This window comes from Lasioglossum baleicum, unplaced genomic scaffold (genome assembly GCF_051020765.1).
Source record: "Lasioglossum baleicum unplaced genomic scaffold, iyLasBale1 scaffold0301, whole genome shotgun sequence".
Classification (NCBI taxonomy): Eukaryota; Metazoa; Arthropoda; class Insecta; order Hymenoptera; family Halictidae; genus Lasioglossum; species Lasioglossum baleicum.
In genome coordinates, this window is record NW_027469361.1 from 158121 (window position 1) to 171419 (window position 13299).

The 13299-nt window shown below is 53.3% G+C and overlaps 1 protein-coding gene across 1 annotated transcript; it reads right to left on the bottom strand.

Annotated features, from left to right (window-relative positions):
* Nucleotides 1-1469: 1469 nt before the first annotated feature.
* On the bottom strand, nucleotides 1470-6722 carry LOC143220171 (uncharacterized). The gene has a single exon (XM_076445887.1). The coding sequence runs from the start codon at nucleotides 6720-6722 to the stop codon at nucleotides 1470-1472; it is 5253 nt and encodes a 1750-aa protein (XP_076302002.1).
* Nucleotides 6723-13299: the final 6577 nt, after the last annotated feature.

A 13299-nucleotide genomic window follows, 5' to 3' on the forward strand; every position in this document is an offset into this window, starting at 1 on the left:
TTTTTACTCGACTAGCCTGCGGGATGCATCCTCTCGCACGTGTTTTTACTCGACTAGCCTGCGGGATGCATCCTCTCGCACGTGTTTTTACTCGACTAGCCTGCGGGATGCATCCTCTCGCACGTGTTTTTGCTCGACTAGCCATGCGCATCCCTAAAAACCTGCACATGCGCATCCCAAAAAACCTGCGCATGCGCATCCCACAAAACCTGCGCATGCGCATCCCACAAAACCTCGCACGTGTTTTTACTCGACTAGCCTGCGGGATGCATCCTCTCGCACGTGTTTTTACTCGACTAGCCTGCGGGATGCATCCTCTCGCACGTGTTTTTACTCGACTAGCCTGCGGGATGCATCGTCTCGCACGTGTTTTTGCTCGACTAGCCTGCGGGATGCATCCTCTCGCACGTGTTTTTACTCGACTAGCCTGCGGGATTCATCCTCTCGCACGTGTTTTTACTCGACTAGCCTGCGGGATGCATCCTCTCGCACGTGTTTTTACTCGACTACCCTGCGGGATGCATCCTCTCGCACGTGTTTTTGCTCGACTAGTGTGATGGATGCGGTCTTGCTCGACCAAGGAATGATCAGTGATGATTGGACTGAACGGGTGAAACGAAATGGAATCTATGGAAGTGTGATGTGAACGAGTGATTGAATGAAATGAGTGATTGTAACGGATGAATTTGGATGAAAGATAATAGGAAATTGACAGGAAATGAATTCGGAATATTACAATAAGTTAAACTGTATTTATAGCACTTTAAACTACAAAATTGTCGGTGAATTTGTAAATGAAAGAAGACAGCAATGTAACAAGAATAATAAATGAGAACTCAGTGAACACGTGTGGGTTTTTTCGAGAACAGCTGATCGCGTGAACTGACAAAAAAGGAGAGGTTTCAGCTGTTCGTCCCTCTCTTTATTGGCTCTATTCTTCTGGAATATTCGTCACGCGTCATGCTTCCGGGTGAGCATTCGCGAGCATTCCAGAAGGATCGAGAGTGGGCTTCGACCAATCAGGCGGTCGATCGCGTGCCCACGCAATTTCCGCACGCCGCTAGTTGGTCGATCGCTTGGCGGGCTCGCGCCATTCACTTGGCGGGAGCGTGCAGTGTCGCGCGGCCAATATGGCGCTGGCACGCGCCAATCTCAAACATACCGCCCGCCTCGACTGGTCGAATTTTCGCGCGTGACGTGGTAAACGGGATCTTCACAATGGCGAAAGTAATGTGAATCTTCCAGCTAAGTATGAACAAGTGATCGCGCGATTTTTTACGGGTGAAGTGATTTACAAGTGGATCAATGAGTGAGATGACGTGACAGCGAATGAAAATCGAGGACTGTTTAGAATGAACGCGCGTGACGTCACGGAAGGCTCCGTCGCTAAGTTGCGCCTGCGCGGATGAGTGAATCGCGTACTACGCGGTTGTACTCGGCAAGAACACGTGGCACGTGAATGAACGCGATCATCGATCATTCGTATCGATCGGCAGAACGACGAGTTTGTGAATTGGCCTGGTGAATTCGGATATTGCTGTGGCCACCTTGACCACTCGAACCTTGCCGTCTGTCCCTGGGTGAGCTTCCGTGACTCGTGCGAGGAGCCAACGTGAAGGAGGTGTCTGTTCTCCGACGATGATGCAGAGCCGACCGGGCGAGATGTTCTCCTTGGTTTGACGCCATTTCGTTCGCGAGGTGAGCGCATGAAGGTACTCGCGCTTCCATCTGGCCCAAAATTGGTCTCTCATTTTAGAAATCAGCTGCCATCGGGTGAGGCGGTTGGTTCCCTCATCGAGCAGCGACGGTTCCGGGAGCGCCTGCAAAGCCGAACCTACAAGGAAATGACCTGGTGTTAGTGCCGTCAAATCTGCTGGGTCGTCGGATAGCGCAGCTAGTGGCCTTGAATTTAGGCAGGCCTCCACTTGAGCTAGCAGTGTGGTCATCTCTTCAAACGTAAGTTTGGTTTCTCCAATGGTCCGTCGTAGGTGGTATTTAGTGGACTTGACTGCCGCCTCCCATAAGCCGCCAAAATGTGGTGCAGCTGGAGGATTGAAGTGCCACTCGGTCCGCAAGGTGCTCATCTGATCCCTGAGGCTGCGGTTTTCCTGACTGTTGGCAGTGAAAAGGCGCCGCAGCTCCCGGTCGGCTCCAATGAAGTTCGTCCCACAGTCGCTGTACAAATGCGCACAAATACCACGACGTGAGACAAATCTGCGGAATGCAGCCAGGAAGGCCTCGGACGTATAGTCTGACACGACTTCCAAATGGACTGCTTTGGTCACCATGCAGACGAACACAGCGAAGAAGCCTTTGTACGCCTTGTGACCTCGACCTGATGTCGTCCTCAGCCAAATTGGGCCGGCGTAGTCTACCCCCGTAGAGTGAAAGGGGCGTGCTGGAGTGACGCGATGCGTGGGTAGATCTGCCATCAGTTGCTGTGCGGGTTCCGCCCGCCATCGCAAGCAGGTTACGCACTTGCGGATGGCCTTCTTTACGATGGATCGCCCTGTTGGAATCCAAAATCGTTGTCTGATGGCTCCTAACGTCGCTTGGACTCCCCCATGCATGGTACTCCTATGAATGAAATCTACGATTAACTGGGTGAGATGAGATTGTGGGGGAAGGATTATAGGATGGGTTTCATCAGGGTTAAGCGGGGCTTTGCCCAATCGTCCTCCGACTCTCATCAAGTTATGCTTATCCAGGGATGGAACTAGTGGTGCTAGATTGCTTTTCTGCGATAAGCTTTGGTTCTGCGTCAACATTGAGACTTCCTTGCCGAAGGCCATCCTCTGAACTGCGTGGATCCACCCTCTCTCAGCATTGATAAGTTCTGCTGTTGTCAGATCTGTAGGCTGACCGCTCGGGAACGAGTCAGTATTGGTAAGTGTGTGCGATGGTCGGTCTCGGAATCGACTAAGCCATCTCCGGCACCATGCAGTGACTCGGAGCAGCCTGGTGTAGGAGGAGAAGCGCTGCAAAGTCTCATTCTCTTCCTCTTCTTTTGCAGCTCCTGTGACAACAGCCACGATGGGCTCTCGCTGTTCCGGCAAATTCTCTTGCGCGACGGGTGCCGAAGAAGCAAGGTTGGCATCGCAATGCAGGAACTCGGGCCCCTTCCACCACAATGTCCAAGAGAGCAATTGTGACGGGGAAAGTCCTCTCGAAGCACAGTCCGCTGGATTTTTGACTCCTGCAATGTGATGCCATTGTGCTTCGGGGACCCTTCGCTGGATGTCGGCCACCCTGTTGGCCACGTAGGTCCTCCATCGGGATGGATGGCCTTGAATCCACCCCAATGCTACCGTGGAGTCGGACCAAAGGTGAACTTCTGTTTTGTCCATGTGCAGTGTTGTCGTGATATGTTGTGTCAACCGAGCGAGAAGGTGCGCTGCACAGAGCTCTAAGCGGGGCAGTGAGACTTGTTGCAGTGGTGCAACTTTGCTCTTAGCAGCGACAAGTGTCAGTGTCCATCGGTTGTCCTCGGTTTTCATTCTCAGGTACACGACTGCCCCATATGCTCGTTCCGAGGCGTCGGCGAACCCATGGAACTCCCTCTGTTCATTGCGGAAGTTCTGAAACAGAGGTCGGGGCAACCTTACCATCTCCAGCTGCTTCAATTCTGCACAGAATGTTCGCCAGTCGTTGTCCAATGCTGCAGGAAGTGGGTCGTCCCAGCCTATTCCCAGCAACCACGTTGATTGAATGGTGATTTTTGCTCGGACGATGACTGGGGTTAGCCATCCCAATGGATCGAACAACTGGGCTGCCTTGGATACCACACTCCTTTTTGTCGTAGGTTGGGCGTCGGTGTCGGTGATCGTGAACCTGAAACTGTCATCGTGAGGTGACCACAGGAGACCGAGAGCCGGGTGTATTGAGTCAGTCCACGTTTTTGACTCCGGTTGACCATCCAACGGTGATGAAGGTTGGCTTTGTGACAGTTGTATTGTAACTTTACGGAGCTCAGCCGTGTTGGATGCCCACTTCTGTAATATGAAGCCGCCCGCCTTGCACAACTGCTGCAATTGGAGTGCTGTTTCCTTCAAGGCGTGGATCGTGTCGGCTCCAGTGAGAATATCGTCGACATAGGAGTCGTGTCGGAGTGCTCGTGCTGCGATGGGATACTGGCTGCCTTCATCTTCTGCCAGCTGGTGCAACGTCCTGACTGCGAGGAATGGAGCACAAGACAAGCCGTAAGTGACAGTGTTTAAACAATATTCTCTCACTTCTTCTGACTCGTTGTCTCTCCATAGGATCCTTTGGAAGTTGCGGTCCTCCGGGTGCACCAGGATTTGTCGGTACATCTTTATGATGTCAGCTGTCACCACGTATTTGTGTTTGCGCCATCGCAGCAGGACGTCCGCAAGAAGTGGCAGAAGATTTGGTCCCGCGTGAAGGCAGTCGTTAAGAGATTGCTGAGATGCCTCGGACCAGGAGCCATTGAACACAACCCTCAGTTTTGTTGTGGTACTGCTGGGCTTCAATACTCCATGATGCGGTAGATAGTGTGCAGGTTGCTCGGTTGACGGCGGGTTTACCAAGGTCATGTGTCCTAGTTCCTCGTATTGAGAGATGAAGTCACTGTAGAGGCTCTTGAATGCTTCATCTCTTTTAAATTTCTGTTCCATCCTTTTTAGAGAGTGCCAGGATGCTGTTCTCGACCCTGAAGTGATGGGACCTCGTGATTTGAAAGGGAGCCTCACTTGATAGCGACCCTCAGGAGTGCGTGAGTGAGACGATGCGAAGAAGTTCTCGCACTCCATCTCCTCCGCTGTTCGAGTCGCGTGCGGGTCCCGGAGTTCTTCTTGCTCCCAGAACCTCCGTACTACCGTGCTTAGGGAGTCCCCAACAAGCACTTGGTGCACTCGGGCGTGCGTGGTTGTGGTGGTGACTCCAGCCCTTCCGGTGACGATCCAGCCAAAAATGGTTTGTTGGCCGACGGGCTCGTTTGGCGCGCCCTTCCTTATTCCCTCTCGAATTATTGCTGTGTAGACGTCAGCTCCCAGCAGGACTTCAATGGGCGTTACTGTTGCAGGAGCGGGATCAGCCAGTTTCAACCCCTTCAAATGGTTCCAGGGTCGATTTGGCGTGGAACAGCCAAGATTGTAGCTCGTGAGTTTTGGGAGCACGATGGCCGAGACCTTGATCGTTTCATCGTTTGTGAATGAAGAAACGTCCAAGTTAACACGTCCGCGAGCCTTGGCGAGCCGCTGTCCCCCGACACCGTAAATATCCACTGTGGACGTCGCTCGAGCGAGCTGCAGTCGTTGCGCCAGCCCTTCTGTCACCATCGATATTTCGGAGCCCTGGTCGACGAGGGCACGCACTTCCTGCTGTCTGCCGTGGCGATCTGCAACTAGAATGATAGCCGTTGCTAGCAGTATCTTGCCCTCTACATTGCGACAGTCCTGTATGTGGTGAGCCGTTGTTGTCTGCCGAGAGCCATCTCTGTAGGCATCATGAAGCGTGGAATGGTGTCTCTCTCCGCATGTCAGGCAGCTCCTGGTGGACGGGCAAGTTGCGACCTGGTGCCTGCCGAGACAATTGCAGCAGAGACGGATCTTCTCCACTTGCCCTCTTCGTTCTGCTGGCGGGAGTGCCTTGTACTTGGGGCACTGCATAAGGTAATGCTTCTCGTTACACATGATGCAAGCTGGCCTTTGGCTCTGATTCGCGTGATTGCTCCTCACTGTGCGTGTTGGCCCCTTAGGCTTCGAAGATCCCTGGTTGGAGCGGGCCTCGTGGTGATTGAGCTGATTGCTGCTGTTGCTGCTGTGAGCGGGAGGCGAGGACGAGAGCTTGGTTGACGCCTCCAACTGCTGCCGTCTCTTTATCAGAAATTCCTTCAATGATGAGAAGGACGGGGGATCGGTACTGCCAGCAATTCTTTCCTCCCACTTGTCACGCGTCACAGGGTCGAGGAGCTTGACGACGGAATAGACAAACCAATCTTCTGTCTTGGTGATTGGTCGTCCCAAGCCTTCCAATGTATTTATTACGGAGAGAACACCCTTTTGCACGTTGATGATCTCTTGCGCCGAACTTTCTCTCATCGCAGGCAGAGAGGCGAGCTTGTCTAGGCACGATCGCACCAGTATTCTTTTATTTTCATATTGCTCCCGCAGGATTGCCCATGCACGATCGTAGTTTTCACCAGTGGTTGGGAGATCCCTGATCAGATCTGCGGCTTCTCCGTGGAGACTGCTTTTCAGGTATTGCAGCCGGTCCACAGCGCCCAAACTCTTATTCCGTTCGACAATGGATTTGAACAGATCTTTGAATGATGGCCACTCCACGTACGCTCCAGCGAACTCGGGTAGCTGCATCCTGGGCAGCGGCGCCGAGCCAGGGTCCTTTTCCTCCTTGGATGAAGCTGCAGCACTCCTTTTCGTCGTACTGGAGCCGCCTTCGCCGAATTGATTCGCCAGGTCAAGTAACCGACCCCTTTGCTCCATGTATGCTTCTTCTACCGCATCAGCATACTCCATTTTGACGTAGTCGCTGCCCTTTATCGCGTCCATGTGGCGGAACGCTAATATGTCGTGGTTTTTTTGGAACAGCGACCAGTACTCTTCGAGGCGTTGCAACCTGGATTTGACATCGCCTCCTGTCATCTTGGCCTGCGAGATGGTCTTCCTAAAGTTCTCGGTTATTCTGCTTATCTTCCTTCCTATTTCGCTCTGCTTGGAGAGCAGTTCTTCGACGGAGAATTCCATATTGGTTCGAAACTGGGTCGATGGATGGATTTCTCAGCAACAGAACACGATTTCACCACTGGCACTATTGTAAGTATCCGGCTCGAAGGACCAGAAATGTGATGGATGCGGTCTTGCTCGACCAAGGAATGATCAGTGATGATTGGACTGAAAGGGTGAAACGAAATGGAATCTATGGAAGTGTGATGTGAACGAGTGATTGAATGAAATGAGTGATTGTAACGGATGAATTTGGATGAAAGATAATAGGAAATTGACAGGAAATGAATTCGGAATATTACAATAAGTTAAACTGTATTTATAGCACTTTAAACTACAAAATTGTCGGTGAATTTGTAAATGAAAGAAGACAGCAATGTAACAAGAATAATAAATGAGAACTCAGTGAACACGTGTGGGTTTTTTCGAGAACAGCTGATCGCGTGAACTGACAAAAAAGGAGAGGTTTCAGCTGTTCGTCCCTCTCTTTATTGGCTCTATTCTTCTGGAATATTCGTCACGCGTCATGCTTCCGGGTGAGCATTCGCGAGCATTCCAGAAGGATCGAGAGTGGGCTTCGACCAATCAGGCGGTCGATCGCGTGCCCACGCAATTTCCGCACGCCGCTAGTTGGTCGATCGCTTGGCGGGCTCGCGCCATTCACTTGGCGGGAGCGTGCAGTGTCGCGCGGCCAATATGGCGCTGGCACGCGCCAATCTCAAACAACTAGCCTGCGGGATGCATCCTCTCGCACGTGTTTTTACTCGACTAGCCTGCGGGATGCATCCTCTCGCACGTGTTTTTACTCGACTACCCTGCGGGATGCATCCTCTCGCACGTGTTTTTGCTCGACTAGCCATGCGCATCCCAAAAAACCTGCGCATGCGAATCCCAAAAAACCTGCGCATGCGCATCCCAAAAAACCTGCGCATGCGCATCCCACAAAACCTGCGCATGCGCATCCCACAAAACCTCGCACGTGTTTTTACTCGACTAGCCTGCGGGATGCATCCTCTCGCACGTGTTTTTACTCGACTAGCCTGCGGGATGCATCCTCTCGCACGTGTTTTTACTCGACTACCCTGCGAGATGCATCCTCTCGCACGTGTTTTTGCTCGACTAGCCTGCGGGATGCATCCTCTCGCACGTGTTTTTACTCGACTAGCCTGCGGGATGCATCCTCTCGCACGTGTTTTTACTCGACTACCCTGCGGGATGCATCCTCTCGCACGTGTTTTTGCTCGACTAGCCATGCGCATCCCAAAAAACCTGCGCATGCGCATCCCAAAAAACCTGCGCATGCGCATCCCAAAAAACCTGCGCATGCGCATCCCACAAAACCTGCGCATGCGCATCCCACAAAACCTCGCACGTGTTTTTACTCGACTAGCCTGCGGGATGCATCCTCTCGCACGTGTTTTTACTCGACTAGCCTGCGGGATGCATCCTCTCGCACGTGTTTTTGCTCGACTAGCCATGCGCATCCCTAAAAACCTGCACATGCGCATCCCAAAAAACCTGCGCATGCGCATCCCACAAAACCTGCGCATGCGCATCCCACAAAACCTGCGCATGCGCATCCCACAAAACCTCGCACGTGTTTTTACTCGACTAGCCTGCGGGATGCATCCTCTCGCACGTGTTTTTACTCGACTAGCCTGCGGGATGCATCCTCTCGCACGTGTTTTTACTCGACTACCCTGCGGGATGCATCCTCTCGCACGTGTTTTTGCTCGACTAGCCTGCGGGATGCATCCTCTCGCACGTGTTTTTACTCGACTAGCCTGCGGGATGCATCCTCTCGCACGTGTTTTTACTCGACTACCCTGCGGGATGCATCCTCTCGCACGTGTTTTTGCTCGACTAGCCATGCGCATCCCAAAAAACCTGCGCATGCGCATCCCAAAAAACCTGCGCATGCGCATCCCAAAAAACCTGCGCATGCGCATCCCACAAAACCTGCGCATGCGCATCCCACAAAACCTCGCACGTGTTTTTACTCGACTAGCCTGCGGGATGCATCCTCTCGCACGTGTTTTTACTCGACTAGCCTGCGGGATGCATCCTCTCGCACGTGTTTTTGCTCGACTAGCCATGCGCATCCCTAAAAACCTGCACATGCGCATCCCAAAAAACCTGCGCATGCGCATCCCACAAAACCTGCGCATGCGCATCCCACAAAACCTCGCACGTGTTTTTACTCGACTAGCCTGCGGGATGCATCCTCTCGCACGTGTTTTTACTCGACTAGCCTGCGGGATGCATCGTCTCGCACGTGTTTTTGCTCGACTAGCCTGCGGGATGCATCCTCTCGCACGTGTTTTTACTCGACTAGCCTGCGGGATTCATCCTCTCGCACGTGTTTTTACTCGACTAGCCTGCGGGATGCATCCTCTCGCACGTGTTTTTACTCGACTAGCCTGCGGGATGCATCCTCTCGCACGTGTTTTTACTCGACTAGCCTGCGGGATGCATCCTCTCGCACGTGTTTTTACTCGACTACCCTGCGGGATGCATCCTCTCGCACGTGTTTTTGCTCGACTAGCCTGCGGGATGCATCCTCTCGCACGTGTTTTTACTCGACTAGCCTGCGGGATGCATCCTCTCGCACGTGTTTTTACTCGACTACCCTGCGGGATGCATCCTCTCGCACGTGTTTTTGCTCGACTAGCCATGCGCATCCCAAAAAACCTGCGCATGCGCATCCCACAAAACCTCGCACGTGTTTTTACTCGACTAGCCTGCGGGATCCATCCTCTCGCACGTGTTTTTACTCGACTAGCCTGCGGGATGCATCCTCTCGCACGTGTTTTTACTCGACTAGCCTGCGGGATGCATCCTCTCGCACGTGTTTTTACTCGACTAGCCTGCGGGATGCATCCTCTCGCACGTGTTTTTGCTCGACTAGCCATGCGCATCCCTAAAAACCTGCACATGCGCATCCCAAAAAACCTGCGCATGCGCATCCCACAAAACCTGCGCATGCGCATCCCACAAAACCTCGCACGTGTTTTTACTCGACTAGCCTGCGGGATGCATCCTCTCGCACGTGTTTTTACTCGACTAGCCTGCGGGATGCATCCTCTCGCACGTGTTTTTACTCGACTAGCCTGCGGGATGCATCCTCTCGCACGTGTTTTTACTCGACTAGCCTGCGGGATTCATCCTCTCGCACGTGTTTTTACTCGACTAGCCTGCGGGATGCATCCTCTCGCACGTGTTTTTACTCGACTAGCCTGCGGGATGCATCCTCCCGCACGTGTTTTTACTCGCCTAGCCTGCGGGATACGTCCTCTCGCACGTGTTTTTGCTCGACTAGCCTGCGGGATGCATCCTCTCGCACGTGTTTTTGCGCGACTAGCCTGCGGGATGCATCCTTTCGCACGTGTTTTTACTCGACTAGCCTGCGGGATGCATCCTCTCGCACGTGTTTTTGCTCGACTAGCCATGCGCATCCCAAAAAACCTGCGCATGCGCATCCCAAAAAACCTGCGCATGCGCATCCCACAAAACCTGCGCATGCGTATCCCACAAAACCTCGCACGTGTTTTTACTCGACTAGCCTGCGGGATGCATCCTCTCGCACGTGTTTTTACTCGACTAGCCTGCGGGATGCATCCTCTCGCACGTGTTTTTACTCGACTAGATTGCGGGATGCATCCTCTCGCACGTGTTTTTACTCGACTAGCCTGCGGGATGCATCCTCTCGCACGTGTTTTTACTCGACTAGCCTGCGGGATGCATCGTCTCGCACGTGTTTTTACTCGACTAGCCTGCGGGATGCATCCTCTCGCACGTGTTTTTGCTCGACTAGCCATGCGCATCCCAAAAAACCTGCGCATGCGCATCCCACAAAACCTCGCACGTGTTTGTGCACGACTAGCCTGCGGGATGCATCCTTTCGCACGTGTTTTTACTCGACTAGCCTGCGGGATGCATCCTCTCGCACGTGTTTTTGCTCGACTAGCCTGCGGGATGCATCCTCTCGCACGTGTTTTTGCTCGACTAGCCATGCGCATCCCAAAAAACCTGCGCATGCGCATCCCAAAAAATCTGCGCATGCGCATCCCACAAAACCTGCGCATGCGCATCCCAAAAAATCTGCGCATGCGCATCCCACAAAACCTGCGCATGCGCATCCCACAAAACCTCGCACGTGTTTGTGATCGACTAGACTGCGGGATGCATCCTTTCGCACGTGTTTTTACTCGACTAGCCTGCGGGATGCATCCTCTCGCACGTGTTTTTGCTCGACTAGCCTGCGGGATGCATCCTCTCGCACGTGTTTGTGCTCGACTAGCCTGCGGGATGCATCCTCTCGCACGTGTTTTTACTCGACTAGCCTGCGGGATGCATCCTCTCGCACGTGTTTTTGCTCGACTAGCCTGCGGGATGCATCCTCTCGCACGTGTTTTTGCTCGACTAGCCTGCGGGATGCATCCTCTCGCACGTGTTTTTACTCGACTAGCCTGCGGGATGCATCCTCTCGCACGTGTTTTTACTCGACTACCCTGCGGGATGCATCCTCTCGCACGTGTTTTTGCTCGACTAGCCATGCGCATCCCAAAAAACCTGCGCATGCGCATCCCACAAAACCTCGCACGTGTTTTTACTCGACTAGCCTGCGGGATCCATCCTCTCGCACGTGTTTTTACTCGACTAGCCTGCGGGATGCATCCTCTCGCACGTGTTTTTACTCGACTAGCCTGCGGGATGCATCCTCTCGCACGTGTTTTTACTCGACTAGCCTGCGGGATGCATCCTCTCGCACGTGTTTTTGCTCGACTAGCCATGCGCATCCCTAAAAACCTGCACATGCGCATCCCAAAAAACCTGCGCATGCGCATCCCACAAAACCTGCGCATGCGCATCCCACAAAACCTCGCACGTGTTTTTACTCGACTAGCCTGCGGGATGCATCCTCTCGCACGTGTTTTTACTCGACTAGCCTGCGGGATGCATCCTCTCGCACGTGTTTTTACTCGACTAGCCTGCGGGATGCATCCTCTCGCACGTGTTTTTACTCGACTAGCCTGCGGGATTCATCCTCTCGCACGTGTTTTTACTCGACTAGCCTGCGGGATGCATCCTCTCGCACGTGTTTTTACTCGACTAGCCTGCGGGATGCATCCTCCCGCACGTGTTTTTACTCGCCTAGCCTGCGGGATACGTCCTCTCGCACGTGTTTTTGCTCGACTAGCCTGCGGGATGCATCCTCTCGCACGTGTTTTTGCTCGACTAGCCTGCGGGATGCATCCTTTCGCACGTGTTTTTACTCGACTAGCCTGCGGGATGCATCCTCTCGCACGTGTTTTTGCTCGACTAGCCATGCGCATCCCAAAAAACCTGCGCATGCGCATCCCAAAAAACCTGCGCATGCGCATCCCACAAAACCTGCGCATGCGTATCCCACAAAACCTCGCACGTGTTTTTACTCGACTAGCCTGCGGGATGCATCCTCTCGCACGTGTTTTTACTCGAATAGCCTGCGGGATGCATCCTCTCGCACGTGTTTTTACTCGACTAGCCTGCGGGATGCATCCTCTCGCACGTGTTTTTACTCGACTAGCCTGCGGGATGCATCCTCTCGCACGTGTTTTTGCTCGACTAGCCTGCGGGATGCATCCTCTCGCACGTGTTTTTACTCGACTAGCCTGCGGGATGCATCCTCTCGCACGTGTTTTTACTCGACTAGCCTGCGGGATTCATCCTCTCGCACGTGTTTTTACTCGACTAGCCTGCGGGATGCATCCTCTCGCACGTGTTTTTACTCGACTAGCCTGCGGGATGCATCCTCCCGCACGTGTTTTTACTCGCCTAGCCTGCGGGATACGTCCTCTCGCACGTGTTTTTGCTCGACTAGCCTGCGGGATGCATCCTCTCGCACGTGTTTTTGCTCGACTAGCCTGCGGGATGCATCCTTTCGCACGTGTTTTTACTCGACTAGCCTGCGGGATGCATCCTCTCGCACGTGTTTTTGCTCGACTAGCCATGCGCATCCCAAAAAACCTGCGCATGCGCATCCCAAAAAACCTGCGCATGCGCATCCCACAAAACCTGCGCATGCGTATCCCACAAAACCTCGCACGTGTTTTTACTCGACTAGCCTGCGGGATGCATCCTCTCGCACGTGTTTTTACTCGAATAGCCTGCGGGATGCATCCTCTCGCACGTGTTTTTACTCGACTAGCCTGCGGGATGCATCCTCTCGCACGTGTTTTTACTCGACTAGCCTGCGGGATGCATCCTCTCGCACGTGTTTTTACTCGACTAGCCTGCGGGATGCATCGTCTCGCACGTGTTTTTACTCGACTAGCCTGCGGGATGCATCCTCTCGCACGTGTTTTTGCTCGACTAGCCATGCGCATCCCAAAAAACCTGCGCATGCGCATCCCAAAAAATCTGCGCATGCGCATCCCACAAAACCTGCGCATGCGCATCCCACAAAACCTCGCACGTGTTTGTGCACGACTAGCCTGCGGGATGCATCCTTTCGCACGTGTTTTTACTCGACTAGCCTGCGGGATGCATCCTCTCGCACGTGTTTTTGCTCGACTAGCCTGCGGGATGCATCCTCTCGCACGTGTTTTTGCTCGAC

Excerpts from the sequence above, each read along its gene's own strand:
- LOC143220171 (XM_076445887.1), bottom strand. The coding sequence starts at position 6,722 with ATGGAATTCTCCGTCGAAGAACTGCTCTCCAAGCAGAGCGAAATAGGA.